The following is a 21,145-nucleotide window of genomic DNA, read 5'->3' as shown; positions in this document are numbered from 1 at the left end:
TATGATCCATTATAATATTTAAATAAGAATAAAAACACATCAAAAAGATCCGCATTATATTTTTACACCCTTATATTTTATTAAATTATTTATATATTTTTGTATTAAATTAGATGTTTAATCAATTTTCAGTTTTTTATTCATAATAAATGCGATCTTTTTTCTAAATATAAGAATTTTTAAGTAGTTAAAACAAAATTATAGTTTAAGTAGCTCAACAAAATTTCTCGAAACAAATATTAACGAATTTATTGTCTAAGAAATTTTCTTAACGAATTGTCTAAGAAATTTTCTTAAGACTCCTAATTACATCGTTAAAAGAAAAGATTTGCGTATTTTCTCGTTGCTATTAAGTCCAATATATATTTTATAATACAGTGAAGAAAGAAGAACCTCACCTCGTGCGATTTCGTTAAAAGGCGAACAAATTTTACATTTATTAATTTATTCAGCCTTTTTATCATTGACATATGTTACAGTGTACACTTAATCTTATTTTACCGATACGCAAACCATACATCGCGCGAAACTTACATCGGATGAGGCACCGCGTTTGTTGTCTTATAAATGTATCTGCTGAGAATATGATCGATCGACCACCCATGTAACGGGCCGTTGCAGGCGTTCACCATAATTTGATTCACGAAAAAGCCGAGAAAGAAGATAATAATACCCCAGAACATCTTATGCCATGGTATACTTCTTAAGAAAGATTGCGACGATCTTGTGCTGAAAAAACAAGTCGGAAGATCTCAATTATAGGATAGAATAAATACAAGAAGAAACATATCAAGTGTAATAAAGAGGAGAAATGAAAAATAATTACTACGCTGTAGCATCTAGATTAACATCCTCATCATCAGCGAGAAACTCAAAAGCTTGCTGCTTCGCATTCGTCCTAATCTCGTTGTCGCCAACCGCGTAATTCGTTAAATTTTGGTTACTAGAGTGGTTTAGTCGTAACATGTTGTTATTTTCCTCTCTCGAACTACGACGAGATTCCGTTTGCTCGAAGATACCACGTAATTCACCGATGCTGTTGGAACTGCTGTGTGATATAATGTGCAAAGGTTTATGTTAAACGTTTCTTTGGGGAGATTTAAATCAATAAAATAACTGATCAAGAGAATAATAATAATACTAACTCGGTACGATCCATTTTCTCGACCTCCCACTTTGGAGATTCAGAGTTGAACGATGGTCTCCTGATAGTCATGCGTCCGGAAACGGAGTTTCGCTGCCTTACGGTATCCTACGTCGAGGCAAAGATGTAAATAATATAAATAGAACAAAAAGAAAAACAGATATACAGAAATCATTGTGTTAGTAATGCAAATTAGTAGATACCCCCTGGAGATACCAAGCTGTGAAAGCGAAAAAAAAAAAAAATTCAAGGGCAAACGATAAGACGACAAAAAAGAAAAATTTGCCTTTGTCACATCCTGCGTGTTGCCAATCGGTCGAGACATTGTGGCTACGCTAGCTCTTCTCCTAGCCATCTAGAAAGAAAAATTGACGAAGGACATACATATCAATCGACATCGTGCAAGAAAAAAAAAAAAAAGAATGAAAATGCAAGCCATGAATGTGAAATCGTCAAATTCCTGCGAACGTGCGAGAATATATCGATGAAAAAGCGAGCGATCTTTAAAATGCATTGCAAGAAAAAAAGGTAGCGAAATAAGCAACGAACGTGAATCTTTCAATATTTCCGAACCATTATACGATTATTGACGGGTGTCCCGCTCCTGTATCTGATCCGGGGCAGATCATCACAAAACTCGCCAGAGTTCTCCTCTATCACTATATTGTTCTCTGCCAAGATCCGCCTGGAAACGAGAAGGAGTCGTGCACCATCATCGATTTATCATCGTTTAAGAAACAGGAAGGAAGAAGACTTTAGACCAAAAACTATTACATTAATCTTTCATAAATACAGAGTGTTTCAGACCACCCGTACCACTCATTTCAAAAACTACAGAAGTGGTTATTTCAAAAAAGTAAAAACATTTTCTTTATAAATCAGGTGCGCTCTATCGAATGGTGATACTTTCAACTTCTGGTTCCGGCCGGAAATAGGCGATTCAGGCCGGAAGTGTATTTTTTTTAATGGAACCCCCTATTTTTCATTGCATATTCTTGTAGCTTACCTCGAGAGCTTTTCAAAACACTATAATAAATTATTTTTCCATGAAGTAGAGAGGAATCAATTAGTGTAAGGAAAACACATAGTTGTTTCTAAGAAAAAATATGTGATTTGCAATTAACAATTTCATATTTTTTTCTTAAAAACAACTGTATGTTTTCTTTACACCAATTGATTCCTCTTATTATTTTGTACATAAAAGTATTAAGGTAAGATAATCGAAAAATGAATATTTTACAAGATATTTTATGGTTTATGTAAAATTAAGAAATGATTTCAAGCCTCATAACTCAAAAAGTACTTCATGGAAAAATAATGTATTATAATGTTTTGTACAGCTCTCGAGAAGCTATAAGAATATGCAATGAAAAATAGGGGGTTCCATTTTAAAAAATGCACTTCCGGTCTGAATCGCCTATTTCCGGCCGGAACCAGAAGTTGAAAATATCACCATTCAATAGAGTGCACCCGATTTATAAAGGAAAATTTTTTTACTTTTTTGAAATAACCACTTCTCTAGTTTTTAAATGGGTAGTACGGGTAGTCTGAAACACTCTGTATATTCGTTTAATTATTTACTAACTGGAGGACGAGTTTGTGAGATTCTCATTCGTACGACAGGAAGAGGCAAGTAATATTACGTTTCTCGAAGCTCAAAATGAGCAAGTGCTAAGGGACCTTAATAAGTCTGACCCTCACTTAGTCTCAGCGACATCGGCAATCAGCTTCTCGCATCGGGAATGCAGCAACTGGAGGTACCTGTCGGCCACCTGAACGGCTCGGGAAACCCTATGCTCCTGGTAAACGGCGCCTAGAGTCTCGGCCGCGCAGGACACCCTGTGCGCACATCGCACAATCATCTCCAACTGATGTCTGACCCGCTCCACCCGTTCCACGGATTCCCTGTCCGTGCATAGTGGCGCAAGTTCCTGGCGTTATGCAAAATTCAATCCCTTCAACGAACCAGAATGGAAGGACTAGCTAAGAAAAATCTTTTGCGGACAATTTCGAAACTCTAACGCGATTTAATTTAACTGAACGATTGAAGCTTTCTGTTCAATACAAATGTTAACGAAGCGAATTAACAAACGATGATATTCTCGCGTTCGCTTGCCTGGATGTCCTGCTGCATCTTCTGCACCTCCCAGGAGAGATTTTTCTCCGATTGATCGCGCTGCCGAACCGACAATGCTATCCTTCGCGATAGAGTCAACCTATCTGTGCAAAGGCATAGCGAAAACACTATGTACCTCTTCTACAACAAGAGCAATATTTTACAGTCTGACTCTATTCGATAAAGTACACTGAGAAAAATCGTTTGATTGTATCAACAAGACGTATATGATTAAAGGCATTTTGGTTAAATCAAACAAGAATTTCTAGTTATCATAATAAAACTCGATTTTTTATAACTAGAATAGATTTTACTATAAGGATATAGATTTTACTATAAGGATTCGGTTAGTATTTTCTGGTTGGATCTATAAAATTTCTTGTTACATTAATTTCTTTGCTTGCTTCTTAACTTAACTCGTATTCAATATTTGTCATGAAATGTATATAAAGAATTAGTATTAACATTAAATCCAAAGTATATTTTTTTCTCTTACGAGCAGTAGTGCCAGAAAGACGCTAGCTCTCTGATTGTGTGTGTTTGAACTGCATCCTCTTCTTGCATCACTGTTTATCGGTTTAATTTCTAACAAACTGAATTTAAAATAATTTATTCAATAATCTGGATTGAATTTATCCAATAATCTTGTTGGAATTCAGAATATTAAACAGACTTTTGAGATTAGATGGAAAAAATTTTAGACGACTTGGTGCTGCCGAGTTTAGTATTATTAATCAGAAAATTTGGTAAATTTCACAGGAAGAAATTAATCAGAGTCATCTGGTAATTCCTACAAGAATTTTGGTTCGTCCATTTTCCAACAGACATACCGGTTGAATCTACGAGAATTCTAATTAATGCAACCAAATTTTTTTCTCAGTGTACATCTTGTAATTTAGTGTTCGTGATCGTTTACCTGCAATTCGAGCTCGCTGAGGTTCTCCCTGGAAAGAAAAATGATTCAACGATCAATTAAAGTCATTACACAACCGGATGTGAGATGGATTTCTACCCACCTGTTGTCCGTGTCCGATGATAAATTGGCTATTCCGGATTCTTGCAGACGAAAGTCCGTGAGGCTCGGAAAAACTCTGCGCTGATCTCCTTCCGGAATCAAAGGCGCGCTTTCCTGATGCTTGCAACGGCATCTCAATCGGCCGTTACTTTCACTCTCCGAGAATGACCTTCTGGTGAATAAAAGCCGCTGCAACAGCAAGAAAAATGTTTCTTTTATCAATTTTAATGAAGAAAGAATATGTTATATTTAATTTATAAGTGTAATTTAGACATTTAATGATGATTTTATTTAAGATTGGCAAAAGTCCATCCGCGACAGCTATTTTTCTAATGACGAAAAAAAAGATACCAAGCGTATATTTGTGCAAATTAGTTGTCGACCGCTGTCGATTAACGATCACTGTAACATACTCAAAGATTAGGCTTGCTCGAGAGTGATAAGAACAGTTCATTTGGTACAGATCGCACTTTTTCAGTAGAAATATGACCTTCGTTCTTACGGATTGCAAGCGTTATCAAACGCGTTCGTGCAAATACTATTGGGAGAAGAGAGGAGGATGAGAATATGTATGAGAAAATCGCGCATGCAAGTCTCGAATAAATAATTACTCGAGCTCGAGATTCGCAGAGAGCTCGAAAGCAGAAATTTTCCACGTGACTGAATTACAGAGGACGATGATTATCATTACACTTTAGCTTCGTGAGTGATTAATCAATCATCGATAAATATGTCATTGAAAGAACACATAGAGATTTTCGGCGATCTTCTCTTTCTCTCTTTCTCTCTCTCTTCGCTTTTCCATTAATATCGGTCGAATATTTACGTGGCACCTCTAAGGCAAATATTATTTCTCATATCAAACGAGGTAGATCGCCGGATATAGACGAGGCACGTGCGTTGTGATGCTATCGCACTTTAATATAATATTTATAATTCCATGATATCCCGGTGGAATCTTGAGAAAATTAAATTTATATTTCACTGTAAGAAATGTGTGGGAAGATTATTATTCCCTGAATATGATGAATTTCCGTAAATGTTCTAATTTAGATCGTGTCATCTGCGAAACTGACAGTTGATCGTTATTTAAAAAATTTCATTATTAAACAAGATAATTAACTGATTTAATGATATTGTAATTTTCCTCTTGATTTGATGATAAAAGCATAAATAAATGCGTGTACAAGCAAGGCGATTATCGATTAATTTAGCCCAGTAATGATGAAAAGAAGCTTGGCTCGATCGTGTGAAAATCGTCGCCAAGTATAAGGACATATAAGAAACTTATAAAAACTCGCAAATAACCATTATGTGTTCACAATTAATCTAGCCAACTATGTCAATAAAAGTCAGTACAACCGAGTCGGATAATAATGTACATTAATCATTTGTTTCATGCCATTGGCGGATTTCGCAGAATGATATTTCGATTTCATGAAGTAGTATATTATGACAGCAATTGCGAGATAAACGCAGATTAAATGCAAATGATCGCTGCAGCATCATTTTCGTGATAAATGATCGAGTACACCGTCTCTATATCTGCGATAGAGAAGGGATTTATTAGCGGAGATCCGATAAATTGCGATAGGCGTGATGTTTGATGACGAGTTGATTAGCGTGTCGCTAAAACGAGCTGAAACAAAACACATGAGTTTTCTTTAGATATTGCGCTAGAACTTGCTGATTTGCAATTATGCAGCATATAAACGTAGATATAAAGCAAAAAAAAAGATATTATTTTCATGTAACATCTCAAGATAAAACTGTTTACCTTATTTTTATAATTCCAGATTATTGGATACAGTCTTATAATCTATGAATAATTATTATGAATTATTATAAAATCTGCATTCTCACGAAAGATTTTTTAATAAATGATACATTACATTATAAGAAATAAAAAAGGATAATTATATACAATCTTTCTCCTTCCAAGCTATTCTTTGTTTCTAGATACGTGGAAAAACAATTGAAGCGAATCTCTTATATAATAAAAGAGATAATGGAATATTAAAGTGATATAAAATATGTGCGTTTCAAGTTTATATAAAATCTACCGCAAAATACTACAAGTCGCGCATGTTAATTAGCGGAATGTAAGACGACTCGAGCGATAGCGGGTTGTAGTAATAGATATGGCGACCGCATGTCGGATAATTATGACGTTTCCTATGAGTAATTAATGTCAATTGGTGCTCGAACAACACGTGTCAAACATGCTACTCCATCATTTAATTCAATCTGATACTACAGACTTCTTAACTTTCTCTTTATTCAGTGTAGGTTGTCCTAAGGGAAGAAGCGAGAAGAGAGAAAGAACTCAATGTTTCATTTCTTCGCTAAAATGACGCTAAATCAAGTGAAGAAATTTAACTGAAATTATATTTAAATTTAACTATTTTTTCTCTTCATATTGCTGGTATATCTTTCATCCTTGGTGCAATCAATTTTATTTCAACAATTTTAAATATATATAATTCTAATATTTCCTTAGATAAAATCCCCCTTTTAGTTTGATCTATCCTTATTCTTCTATTCCTTCCTGTTCTAGCAGGAGCTATTACAATATTATTAACTGATGGAAATCTTAATATCTCATTTTTTGAGATATTACTTCTTTACTTCTCGCGTGACACCAACCTGTCGTTTTTCCTGCTTCGCGTTCAACAGGTTCCTGTCGCATGTCTTTGTCTTCTCCTGCACCTCGCTCTTGCAAGAAACTATCGCCGCGGAGGCCAGATCGTTGGACGATGTGGACGACACGGCACTGGCGGCTGTATCGATTTTCTCAGCAATGCCTCGATCAGTCGACTTCGTTGCCGGCTCGCACTCGCTGTCCGAACTATCCTCGCGACTCGACATTTGGCCATCGACTGACCGCGCGATTCGCGATTCACTCTCGACTCTTTGCACGCTCGCCTGAGAGTGGGGATTCTCTGAATCCACGATTTTCCTTGAATCTGCGGGAGAAAATAAAATGGAGAAATTGATAAAGCGAAACAACTTGAGAGAAATCTACAGGATGTCTCATCTCAAGGCGGATGTAATGAGCTACTCGCGCGATTTCCAGCATTGCACCTTGATCTATCCACAACACAGAGAAAAATATCATTCTACTATCAAGAAAAGCGATTACTCAATTTATTTTTCTTTTTTTAAATAATAGTTTTCTTTAATAAAGAATATATTCTTGATAATAGTCTTAAATTATACTCACAATTACATCACAAGTGTTAGAAAATCTCATTATCATGTACTCAAAAGGAGAAATGATTTTCTCTTCAAGAATATTATAAAGTTGTATCAAAGAAAAATCAAACTTACTTTATGCCAATTCATGTAGTAAGCAAGCCAAATTTTTGTTTTAATTTAATATTCTTGACTAAAATACTACACTTATTAAAATTCAGAATATATTAAATTTAATATTTAATTTTTATGTTAAATATTAAATTTAATATATTCTGAATTTTAGTAAGTGCAGTATTTTATATTATTTTATATTAAATATAGTATTATATATTAAATATAGTATTATATTTAATATAGTATATAATTATATTTAATATAGTTATATTAAATATAATATTTTATATATTAAATATATTAAATATATTTTATATTATATTTTTATATTATTTCATATTAAATTTAATATTATATATTTAATTAAATTTAATACTTGTGATGAACTTATAATATATTTGCGGATATACAAACTTACGATACTTAAAATAAATAATATTTACTTGAATACAGTATATATTTTCCTCTGTGCAGGATATATGCTCGATACATTTTTCTCGTTTTGCATATTATTTATAAGCATAATGTAACGCAGATGCTATGTATTTTAATTAACTTAATTGACATCAATCATCCGTCAAGAGCGAGATTGAAAAACTCACCGGTGTGATTACATGGAAATAAGCGACGAGCTGATGTAGAACGTTCCCGAGGAAAATTCCCCGAACACGATTTCGATTCACCTAATCCATCCTGTATTTCCGTTTCGCACTTGTCTATGATGAACGTCGCAGACGAGCGCAAAGCATTGTCGTCTTCGTCGCATTCATCGTCAGCGACAGAAGACAGGGAAGAATTGGAAACATTCGGTTCGGTGGAGTCGGGGACACAAGCGGTATCGTTTAATTTGTTAATTCTTTGCGGAAGTTTCAAACGCGTAGGCGCTAAGCAGACTCTTCTAAGTACCGGCTGTTCGATCGGCAATTCGTCTTCCAATGGACTGTCCTGGAATTGCTTCTGCGGCGTCGAGCCGTTCGACGAATCGCTGTCGTTCTTCGTGTTCCGATAATTGTGATCGAATGGATACTTAGACGTGCTATTTTGATCCTTCTCTGGAACGAGCCTCTCGTCGATTCGCGCGGAAGACTCGCCAAGATTACTCGGCGATCGTCTGACTTCTCTATTGGATCCTTGAGGATCCTCGCACGCGTCCTGCACCGTCACCACGTTGAAGGATCGACAGTAGACCGAAATTTTCCTACGGGGACTTGGTGAGTTGCTCGCGCTGGTTGCTTCTTCGACAATCTTGGCGCTCGTCTTTTCCTCCCCTGATGTCGTTGCTAATGTCGTCGAATCCATTTGCAGGATGTTCGATTCTTTCGGGGTCAGGTTTCCTTTTCCGGAAACATCGTGCGGTTCTGTAGGGGATGATTTCCCGTCGTGGTCTTCCCGCTTCAAACAAAAGTCCCCCCGCGCGAGGGAAACATCGGGGAAGTCTATGATTGAACTTTGACAGCTGAATGTCCGCTGCTCTTTCGGCGAAGATGGTTGCGGAGAGTGCGAGGGCAACGTGTGCACCGATCGATACCTATTAACAGTGAAATAATTGACTTGAATTGCACAGCAACTCGTGATTACCATGAACAAAAAACTTGTTTGTGAAAAGATATTGTATGGTTCATTCGACACAAGTGTTCAACGCTTTTTCCATGTTCTTTCCTATCTTTTGATAGTGAAATCTCGCGACAAATGAATTTATCGAAGCAGTAGTTAGATATTCTATAAGATTGTACGCAACTAGACCTTGAGTTCCCGGACGGTGAATGATTTCTGTGATTGATAAGAGCTTTATGAGTGCTCTCGATGATGTCGTATAGCTCTTCGATGATAGGTTCAATGATACGGAGTCGATTTTGAGTGCCCGTGTTGCATGTTTTTATGACTCTCGAGAATGAATCATCATGATCATCGTTGTTCACGAGGTTACATAAAGTTATAAGGCGCAGATCCGTTTCAGTCTTTGTATACGGCTGGCTAAAATAATAATTATTCAAGTTAAACAAAAAATATGGAAAAGTCTAATAGAATTAATGTAACTTGTACAATCAATGCTTTGGATAACTGGCTCTATTAATATAATAGAATCAGAATTTTGCACAGAATGTTGACTATTTGATTCTTTAAACATCACAAATTAAAATTTTAATCATTTTGAAGCCTCAATTGTTCAAGTAAATCGAGCCAAAGGGATATGCAGGAAGAATTGTTATTTCAATTTATGATATGAAAAAAAAAAGATAGTTATAAATGTCTAATGCATAGAACAATTATGGGAAACAAAGAGGCTGTTTCTACATAATTAAAATAAAAACTGTCTCATTTAATGAAATAAAAATCTTCTTAAAATGACGTAAAATCTTCATAAATTCTGCGCTTCGTCCACGTCTGTTTGTTAATAAGGTCAATCTCGATGATATAAACAATTTGTGCGGATTACGACTAATTAAAACTGCATCGCGTGTATGCATTGATTTAACGCGATGATCGTGCCGTTAAAGCGAATAATCAAACTGTCCTTGCTACGGTTAATGCCGGCAATTATGTACATCAACGCTACCTATATATCTGTGTCCTATTATTCAGAAGGTACATGTGTGTTTCTACATAATTTTTTTAATTATTTCATTAATCGAAATAATGCGCAAATTAACTGGAACAGTTTTTATAATTCCGAGGGAATTTATCTTGATACGAAGAATTCTTTTAGAATTTTCTATTAACGATTAACCGTATCGACTCTGATTTTAAGATTAATTGCCTAAGAAACTCGCCGATGACCAATAAAATTAATGTCATCCCGCGAGAAGAATTTTCACCGTGATAAGAAAAATAATTTCTTGGACAAAAATAAACAAACCACTCTGCGATGTCGGAGATGGGATTTTTAGGACTACTGTTTGCTGCGTCAGCTTTCGACACGCGCGATGAGAAGGTCCGGAATGAACTGACTGCATCCGAAAGGAGTTCCTCGCGCTGAGCTCTTTCTCGTACCATCGTGTTTTCGTGCAACGCACAATCACACGAGGTGATCATGGAAACGCATTTTGAGAGATGCAACTGCGATAATCATTCGCGTAAAAAAATATGTATATATAAAGGAATACAATGCGTTTTTTATAAATCATTACTTTAATATTGTTAGGTCTTTTTACGTAAGATTGTCAGTGAAAAGAAAAAATAAATATCGAAGAATGATATTCATGTCCGAAATATCCACATTTCAATTATAATATTATAATCCATTGTCATCTTGTGAATATTTTTCCCTTGCACAAAAAAGATCAATTGTAATTTATGGTAATTTTTTTTTCAAACCATGTCTATACGATTTCATCTGCTCTAACATAAAGAAAAGAATGTATCTCTCTCTGTGTCTTAATATCGTCGTAACATTTTTCGAACGAAAGGGATGCGTTTCAAGAAAATAAATTCTGGCATCTTTGAATGCAACGCTTTTAAATTAAATTAATTATTAAATTAATTATTAAATTGATTAAATTAATTATTAGATTAATTTTAAATTTATTAAATTAATTATTAGATTAATTTTAAATTAATTAAATTAATTATTAAATTATTAAATTAATTAATTAAATAAATAATAATTTAATAATTAATTTAATACTTAATTGAATTAATTATTAAATTAATTTAATTATTTAAATTTATAAATTACGAGACTGAAAAAAAGCAAGAATGTTCTCTGAACGCAAATTAGGTGAATAGGCATTTTTATCGAAGTGCAATGAAGCGAGAGCGGATTGAAAATGGTGATTTAAGACGAGATTCCGAAGTTATTTTTACATGGAGTGTCCCATTCGAGGGCGCTGTCATATATGCAGCGGGCACGATAACTGCTATTTTTATGGGAAACCCGCCCGCCTATGCCCGACCTTGATCCAGATCGAGATGCGAGTCGAATGGTCATCTGCTTTGTAAGTCGGGGTGATATCTTTCCTGTGTATCGCTTTTAAGATACGTGTGACGCCGATAAAACACAGCGGATGGCCTTTCATAAAAATCTGGACGATTCAACGCGCAAGGTTTCCCACTCTTGTTTACGTAAAATCAAATTATTCGATACAAAACCACCTCTTTCCTCTGGGATTGAATTAATCGACTGACTGTTTTACGTCATTGTTTCTGTCAACTTACGCGCGTGTCAGCAATAAATCTCGGAAACCCGTGACGCCAAATTGATCCAAATCGTCGCTCGATCCAATCACTGGATCGGCTCGAAGCTGCGTGCTCGAATCCTTGGTGCTCTTCCTCGTGACCTCTTCGTTTGCCTACAAAAAAATGATTTATTTTACGTGGATAAGAAAAGAGAGAATGTGAAATCGTGGCTTTGTCATGAAAATGTTGAGATATTTGCCACGAACGCCGATATCCGATGATAAAAGATTGCATGGCGCTTGTGTCAAGGCGATCGCTTATCATTCAAATCGTAGTGACACTTGCGATGAGAGGAAAAAACCCGAAATAAAACTAACCATATTCTGTAAGAAAGTCACTTTGTGTTTCAATGCCTCGATATTCCAAGTTGCCGCGTTCATGTCTTGCGAGCTGGACTTGGATACATCGTCGATAAAGCTCCGCGTTTTACCAAAAATTTGTACAACTCTGAAAATCAATCGCGAACGCGACACAAATGATGAAACTGTAATTTAAAAAAAAATGATTAATATAGAAAAAATACAAATTAATTAAAGACACAAACTTATCCAGCTCTTCCAATGTCGTCGAAATCGCAGTGTCATATTCATCCAATTCTTGTCTACATGAGTCATATTTGCTGCATTCAGTCACAAAACCCTGAGATATATAAAATACAGAAAAATTATTGAAACAAAACAAATAATATCTAACGATTTTATTAAAACTTTCGTACTTTATATAAATAATAAAATTATAGGAATAATAAAATTATAGGAATTTATTGAGCGTTAAAACAATATTTAATTCAAATAAATATTTCTCTTAGCTTACTGAAGCTTTCAATTCCGCGTATAATGAATCTTGCAGCAATATCTTTCCTGATTTATAAGGTGTGCTGTGTGTGTAACATCCGTCTATATCAGGAATTGTCGATAACGAAAGCTGTAAAGAAATTATATATTGTGGGAAAAGTCATTTTTATTTCTATGATACATTAATTAATATTTTACTCTTTCTCCGGAAGAATGTCTATTAATAACCGACAACGATTGCAGTTCCGTGTTCTCCTCCGTAAGTTGACAGTTTTTTTCGCGCAGACTCTACAATATACATTTTTCGCTGTAGCATTATTATTTACGCAATACATTGCATACGATGTATAATATCGTAATGTTGTTTTTTTTTAAACTTACATGAATCGTCTGATCGTAGCTCTCTCTCATCTTGATATTTATTTCCTCCATTTCAGCTATTGTGACTTTTAATTGTTTACACTCATCTTCTGTCTCATCAAATTTCTCTTGCAATTTAGCGATTTGTTTCATAAAGTCAATTTTCTCTTTGCTGATTTTTTCCACTTTACATTTTAAAGATGGTATAGTTTGTACCTATTTTTTATACAAAAATGGACAGTTCAATACTTCAACGTATAGAGTATTTTATGATAAAGAAAACGCGAATTTATTTTGGGATATTAATTATGAATTTGATATTATAAGAAATGCGGGAAAATTTAATATCTCTGTATCGTTGCAATATGTGAATCTCTGTGCAGCGGAAATCATAAATCTTTCCAGATTGCCGAATAAAAAATCGCCATCAATTTTACCTCAATCTCTGCGGCTTCCAATTGCCTCGACAAATTTTGCTGCTCTTTCGTGCATCTTTGAAGAGTCAAGGCCGTAGCCTTTCCGTTCTTAATTGCCTCATTTAATTGATCTCTCTGCTCGTCGTTCTCTCTTTCGAGTTGCTGGCATTTCTGAACGTAACGATCTCTACATCGATAAAGCGGGCAATTTTAAAAGTTTAGATATACAGGGTGTTTCAGACCACCTGTACCACTCATTTAAAAACTAGAGAAGTGGTTATTTCAAAAAAGTAAAAACATTTTCTTTATAAATCAGGTGCGCTCTATCGAATGATGATACTTTCAACTTCTGCTTCCGGCCGGAAATAGGCGATTCAGACCGGAAATGCATTTTTTAAAATAAAACCCCCTATTTTTCATTACATATTCTTGTAGCTTACCTCGAGAGCTTTACAAAACACTATAATAAATTATTTTTCCATGAAGTACTTTTCGAGTTAGAAGGCTTGAAATCATTTCTTAATTTTACATAAACCATAAAATATCTTGTAAAATATTCATTTCACATTATCTTACCTTAATACTTTTACGTACAAAATAATAAGAGGAATCAATTGGTGTAAAGAAAATATACATTAGTTTTTAAGAAAAAATATAGAATTGTTAATTGCAAATTACATATTTTTTCTTAGAAACAACTATGTGTTTTCTTTACATCAATTGATTTCTCTCATTATTTTGTACATAAAAGTATTAAAGTAAGATAATCGAAAAATAAATATTTTGCAAGACATTTTATGGTTTATGTAAAATTAAGAAATGATTTCAAGTCTCATAACTCGAAAATTACTTCATGAAAAAATAATTTATTATAGTGTTTTGAAAAGCTCTCGAGGTAAGCTACAAGAATATACAAAGAGAAATAGGGGATTCCATTTAAAAAAATGCACTTCTGGTCTGAATCGCCTATTTCCGGTCGGAACCAGAAGTTGAAAATATCACCATTCGATAGAGCGCACCTGATTTATAAAGAAAATGTTTTTACTTTTTTGAAATAAGTTTTTAAATGGGTGATACGGGTGGTCTGAAACACTCTGTATATTGATTTCGGGGATTTATCTGCGAGTTCAGTTTACAAGTATCTCAAGTATAAGGGACATACGTACAGTTGCCTCTCAGCAATGTTACATTGCTGTTTGAGATTGTCGATTGACGTCTCATGCCGTTCGAGCTCATCGCGAAGGAGGATGTTCTCCTCGTGAAGTTCCCGAAGTTTTACGCGGAGTCCCAATTCCACGATGTCTCTATTTATGTCCATGTCTTTCATCGATGAATCTGTGTCGCTCATGAAGCTGCAACAATTTGCACACGTCATCTCACTAGCATTGTAATTACTGTGATGCACAAAAAAACAGTTATTACTAAATGATTTTAGTAATAACTGTTTTTTTGTGCATCACAGTAATTACAATGCTAGAGATGCGATTTTACATTCATTTTCTTACGTATTGTACATAATATATGTACTTAAAATGCGTATCAAGAAAATTGAAATATTAATTTCAACAATTTGTAATTAAATTATAATTAAATTATAGTTCATTATGTAAAGAATATTTTTTATATACTTAAGGAGGAATGCCAAGATGATCTCAGAAACTAAAAATTTTGCAAAGAAATTGTAAGGCAATACATAATTAATTCAACCTCTTATGAATTTCAGACTATCTCTGATTTTTTTATTGAATTAATTTAAACTTTAAATGTAAAACAATTTTTCCACCCTGTGTCCCCTTAATTCTAATTCAATAAATAAAAGAAAAAATACTGTAAATGTATATATTACTTAATAAAGTCCTTTAATAAATCTTTTAATTATTCATATTTCAGCTCCATATTAATATAATCTCGATATAAACCCCAAACCCCTCACTTACTTCTTATATCGATCACAAATCATAATCAAGTCGTGATGCAGAATCTCGAGACACTATTATTATCATAAGCAGCCTCGATACACTGAAGGCTTCACTTTATTACTAAGAGAATTTATGTCTGCCTCTTTAGCGATAATAATCAAAAAATTTCACGGCTCGCAACGAGAGAATCTCCGAGTGATTGTATAAGAGACATTACACAGTATGTAATTTCAAAAATAAATCGGTCGAAATATAGTCGAAATATAGATTTTTTTTCACCAGATACGATCGCGAGCGACTAAACCATCACGCGCGAATTGCATAAGAGATATCGTGCTTCTGATTTCCAGTTGGTAGACACAATAGCCACGCGTCATATGTCACCCGAGAAACACACGCTTATGTACCGGTGATCGACGATGAAAAACCGGCGGCCGAATCGCTCATAATCGGAATAATTTGATCATCAGAGGACGCAATTGCACGTGTGCGTTAAAAACACTTGTGATGAAAACACGTGAAAACTCAACACTCAGCTACGCGTGTCGATTTCGCAGAAATTCTCTTAGAATTTTACGAAAAGAGAAGAGATTTTAGCGCACATACTTTTTACCAGTTAACAATCGCAGTTGTATAGCTTATCGCGACCGCGAATAATTCACGAGACTTAATGACATGTATGCGAGCGATCAGCAGTGTTTGTACACACACACACACATCCACATATATAAGTGAACATACAGGCGTAACGTTAACGAGTAATCCCAAGGTGCAATACAATAAGAAGGAGATGTGTTTTCTATTGAAAAAAAGATTGAATTAAATAATAAAAATAAAAGAATATGTCGGATAGAATTAATAAATAAAAATAGAAGAATATATGGTCGAATTATATTCTCTTATAATTTAAAAATAAAAATAAAAAATAAGCTCAAAGTAATAACAATTATTAACATAAGTGACAAAATTGGCAAATAAGAACCGAGGCGCAATAATTAAAGTTCAGGTCAAACGAAACTTTTTTTATCAATACATTTAAAGATATTAAATTTCATTAAAGTATAAGTATTTTTAGAGAATATATTTTAACGAAATTGAGAATATTTTTGAATATAATAAAAAAGGGAAAAAAATGTTTTTCTTGCGCCCCAATTATTTATTAATTTTGTTTAAAATTAACGATTATCTAAAAATATCAAATTTTTTATTCTTTATGTTTTCCAATAAATTCTCCATCCCTTCTTCCTATATTTTCTTCCAGCCATTCTTACTATATTTACATCAATATATCAAATGCTTCTCACTAAACGCATTTTTTCTTTAAACTATGCTTGATTCTTCAAGTTTGAACAACTTTTCCTTTACAAGAATTTTCCCGAAGCTTTTGAAATATATATATATTACTTGTTATTGTGTAGAAAAACGCATGTGTACATTTGGATAAGTGTTTAATCAATTATAAAATTTGATTCGATAAAAATCAAAGAACAGATGTTTTTGCGAAACTCAGCAAAACGAGATTAAAATCAAATAATCGACGGAATCGCATAAGCCTCGAATCCATCCCTATGATCTCTTATCGGTTTCTTCAAACAAGGTTACTTTTGCAAATTTAACGAGCCATACACGTAGCTCGTGCTATACGCATCGAGGTAAAGAGCACAGAAAGTAGACTGGCTCGATGCTTGCTTGAGAATATTTACATATACAAGTGTCTATCTGTGCAGATATACATGTACACATGTGTGCGCGTTTGTTTGCACATATCGTGTGCTCGTAGAACCGTGAATAATTTTTCAATGTCTCTGAATAAAGGTGTATAATATTGTCCCAAGCCAAGTAGACTCAAAGTGGTACCGCACGATTAAAGCAGCCGAATTGCTTATCGAGTATAAAGCCACGATAAAGTCGTGTCGTATTGAATGGGCGAGAAAAAATTATTATCGTCTGTGGAACGCAACGTTTTACGACCGGTCCTCCAGAAATAATCCGAAAGATGCCATAATGTCGAAATACATCGCCAGTTTACTCGACTTTCCCTCGCGATGCGAGAGTCACAAATAATTACAAATCCATATTTTCATATATGTCTAATAAACTACTAATGAAATAAAGTCGAGTCGATATAGACTTGTTTGCTTCTTTGAAATGGCTTCGATTGAAAATAGCTAAATAACATTCGCTAATAATAATTAATAAATAAATAATAATAATAAATAATAAATAAAATTAATAAATATAAATATAATAAATATTATTAATTAAATTAATCCAATTAATTCAAAATTAATGAATAGAAATATAATACTTTTCGCGAATGAAACGTTAATTCAGTTAGTGTTTACTCCATTTATCTAGACACACATCGTCGCCCGTTGCTCTTTTCTCGCTCGGCATTCCATATATATCGTGTTTACGGTTCAGTGAATTCTACGCTTACATTTTCCATGCAATATGGTGTCTTAAAATTTACGGCGCAATTCGATTCAAGCTTTTCTTTGTAGAGACCTCAAGTGCGAACTATTCCGCTTCCATTGAAAAGCGCATCGGTTTTTTTCTCCTCCTATAAGAAAAATCTCCGAGTCCAGAGTATCAGTATCTATGTACAGCCGATAATAATTCTGCGTTTCCTGTAATTTGCGTTACGACTGCAATCGCAAAATCGCACGGCGATTGCCGCGAGCAACAATAAACTCTAGTCTATTTCATCGTATATTATTATATACCATGCATGCGTGCATTTCTCATTTGTCTAAATAGAGCTGCATTTCTTACTTACTAGAGTTTTTCCCGCGCGTTGTTATTATCGTCCTGCGAAGAATGTATCTGTTGCATCTTGGTAATCCAGCACTTGGTCGCCTCCTTGAATTGCCACAAGTTCACGCGATCGTTCGACGAAACGGCGGTCAGACATTTCCAAAACTCTGCCAGATCGTCGATTCTATCGATTATTAAGATTATACTGATTAATACAAGATAATCTAAATACAAACAAATATTATTTGCTTAGATTAATTAATATAATCATTTATATTATTTATATTTATATTTATTAATTGAATTTAATTAATATTTATTATATTTATATTTATTAATTTTAGATTAATTTGGATTATTTCAATTAATTAATCTAAAATTAATAAATATAAATAAATAAATATTAATAAATATTATTAATTAAATTAATCCAATTAATTCAAAATTAATAGAAATATAATAGAAATATAATTACTCCGATTAATTATTCCGATTAGATTAATACAATTAATTATTCCAACATTAATAAATATAATAAATATTATTAATTAAATTAATCCAATTAATTCAAAATTAGTAAGTAGAAATATAATATTGGATATTAATAAATAGAAATATAATACAATTAATTATTCCAACATTAAATATAATAAATATTGGATTGGATTAATTAGCTGATATTATATTTATTAATTATTTAATATATTTATGTCTACTAGTTATCCTAATATATTTATATATATTAATTATTTACTTATTATTAAATATATGAGAGGAATATACACAAAAGTTCCAAATATTCATTTTGCAAAAATACATGTGTAAAATCTATATATCACGCTGAAAACTTTGCGCTAAGTCGTCGATCGCGTTTGTCCTTGTATCGATCGGCGAGCATACACACGATATAATTTGTTTCAAGTTCTCGACTGCCCTCTCTTTCTATCTCTCACGTCTCACGTTTGATCGTGTATCAACATTGACGAATGACGTGTCTGTTTCACGTGGCGTGTACGAATAAAAAAAGGAGATAACATTGTTCGGCGGGGACACTCACGACCAGGTCGGCAATTGCTCCTGAACGTATTGGACGATCTTGGAGATCGGCACCTCGTCACCTATAGACATCGTCGATTCCGGCGTCGAAATTGACAAGGATGCGTCGCATTCCATGAATATCTGCTGCAAAACTGAAAGAGAAAAAAAGAAAAAAAATCATTTTTATCAACTAATTAATTCGTGATCAATTTTTTTTTCGAGTAACCACAAGAGAGAGACTCGAATCATCTCGGAGCAGTTAAAAGATACCGATGCCATTGGACATTTAAATGTCAATTGAAAGTGGTCGAACGTAAAAGAAATTTATTAAAAATTTTTTTTTAATTAAACGAGAATCTAATAAATTTATAGAAGAAATTTTAGAAATATTAGAATTAGAAATTAAATAAATATTAGAAATTTATAAAATAATATTAGAAATTTAATAAATCGAAAATATACCCCGTGTACCAAAATTTAAGTATCTAATCGGCGAATTGTTCGGAAAGCGATCTCTCTCGATCCTCGCGAGATAAGTCGCTCTTGGTCCTTGAAAAATTCGATCAAATGATGATATGACAATTTGATTGACTTACCATTCTCCAGTTCAATCGCAGACATGATGAATGCGGAGAAACGTTAAACGGAATTCCAAGAAAAACATTCGGGAGAAGAAACTGAAAAGGGGGAGGGATTCGCGGATCCAGAATGATTATATTTCAATGATAGATCACGCTTATCACGATAACGACACCTTCGAGCACCTCGAACCCGACATATTCGTGACCGATATTGAATTACTGAAAAGCCCGGACGAGAGACTAGACTACCCCGTGTCGGGTGAAGGAAGAGGGAGACGAGGGAGGGTACGACTTCTCAAGTCGTCTGTTTACATTCACCATTCACCGCGATTCTCGTGTCTGTCGCTTATCTGGGGGCGGGAATCATCGCGCGAGTTCGTTTCCGAGAGAGATCAGCTGGTTTTGACATCTGTCATCGACGCTCTTTCGCGTCTTTTTTCCCTGAAATAATTCGATGCGCTTTTTCCGCGAATCCAGATACAATTTTGACGTCAAAGATAACTTCGTTACATAAGAAAAATTTGTACGAAATTGCTCTTCGCAGGAAACGTATCTCTGCATCCAGGATGCATAAAAGCGAGAAAAAAAAGAATGAGAAAAGGAACAAAAGGCTAAGGAACAAAAGAACCTGTTGCTCTCGAAGATTGAACAGAATCTTAACCTTGCGAGTCTTTTTTTTCTGTCAAAAGACTCGTTTTATTTTCGTATTTTATCGCGAATTAATTGTCTTTATTGTGATCCTGTCAATCTCGAATTTCATACAGCAGACCATTGTTGTTACATTGCTGCAATATTGCTGCAATGTAACAACTGCGATGTATGGGATTTTTCTGCGCAGATATAAAAATTCGCGATCGAAGGGAGAAAAAAAAAGTATCATATCTTACGAAATACCTTACGCGTCCTTTGATAAAGTCATTTCGAAGAGATGCGTTTTTTTCGACTCTTGATTGATATTTCATACATCTAACAATAAGAAAAACAATTGAAATCTTCTGTTTCAACCTACACATACATACCGGCAAACTTTTCCCAACTATTCTTTTGTGACGCATGCGCAGAGTCAAAATATTCTGCGCATGCGATGTCAAGTAAATTTGAAATACAAGAACGCGGGAAAAAAAAATTAATTCACGGGAATTTAATCATAGAAAATAAGAAATTATTAAGAGTAGAGAAATTTGATAGATATTCAATTAAAACAATAAAACAAGGAAAGAAAAATAATAGAGATAGATTGGAAAAGATATTTTATATATATAGCAAAATAAAAACTCAATTGTGTTTATTTTACAGGTTTAATTCACAAGTTTTATATCTTTCTCTGGTTTCTAAGGCTTTATATAATATATAAAAATTTTTTTAATGTTATATTCAAATTATGTAAATTTGCTACATAACTTGATAGTTTTATAAATAAAATTAATAATAATAATTAAAAAATAAAAATAATAAAGATCATCATTCATCATTGATTCTACATTTATCTAGATACATTATTCACTTTGTCATATACA

The 21,145-nt window shown here is 33.8% G+C and overlaps 1 protein-coding gene across 10 annotated transcripts; it reads right to left on the bottom strand.

Annotated features, from left to right (window-relative positions):
* Nucleotides 1–177: 177 nt before the first annotated feature.
* LOC105248507 lies at nt 178–20,602 on the bottom strand. Of its 10 annotated transcripts, none has more exons than XM_011253326.3 (23): nt 19,644–19,668; nt 19,067–19,199; nt 18,032–18,193; nt 14,500–14,685; nt 13,355–13,520; nt 12,939–13,133; nt 12,756–12,845; nt 12,577–12,687; nt 12,308–12,402; nt 12,081–12,210; nt 11,743–11,876; nt 9,331–9,561; nt 8,190–9,115; nt 6,922–7,241; nt 4,277–4,464; nt 4,177–4,204; nt 3,261–3,401; nt 2,846–3,075; nt 1,718–1,829; nt 1,431–1,499; nt 1,146–1,252; nt 827–1,045; nt 179–729 (listed from the first exon to the last, which is right to left on the bottom strand). In XM_011253326.3, exons 1-23 carry the CDS (start codon nt 19,666–19,668, stop codon nt 531–533), a joined length of 4,197 nt encoding a protein of 1,398 aa, XP_011251628.1. In that variant the 3' UTR covers nt 179–530. The 10 variants fall into 10 exon arrangements, 9 of the variants coding, with proteins under 9 accessions (XP_025268853.1, XP_011251628.1, XP_011251627.1 ...); XM_011253325.3 differs by having other exon boundaries at nt 181–729; nt 827–1,048; nt 19,644–19,885; XM_011253327.3 differs by lacking the exon at nt 19,644–19,668 and adding an exon at nt 20,523–20,602 and having other exon boundaries at nt 182–729; nt 827–1,048.
* Nucleotides 20,603–21,145: the final 543 nt, after the last annotated feature.

This window comes from Camponotus floridanus, unplaced genomic scaffold (assembly GCF_003227725.1).
Source record: "Camponotus floridanus strain SB8 unplaced genomic scaffold, Cflo_v7.5 scaffold11, whole genome shotgun sequence".
Lineage (NCBI taxonomy): Eukaryota > Metazoa > Arthropoda > Insecta > Hymenoptera > Formicidae > Camponotus > Camponotus floridanus.
The sequence above is the reverse complement of the archived record's forward strand: the minus strand, read 5'-3'. Positions and strand labels throughout refer to the sequence as shown.

What these genes read in the sequence shown, in the direction of transcription:
- LOC105248507 (XM_011253325.3), bottom strand. Translation starts at nt 19,668, where the DNA reads ATGTCTGCGATTGAACTGGAGAATG. An exon ending in ACATTGGAAGAGCTGGATAA is followed by an intron (nt 12,211 to 12,307) that starts GTTTGTGTCTTT and finishes ATTGATTTTCAG; the next exon opens with AGTTGTACAAATTTTTGGTA. An exon ending in TCACCGTCCGGGAACTCAAG is followed by an intron (nt 9,116 to 9,330) that starts GTCTAGTTGCGT and finishes CACTGTTAATAG; the next exon opens with GTATCGATCGGTGCACACGT.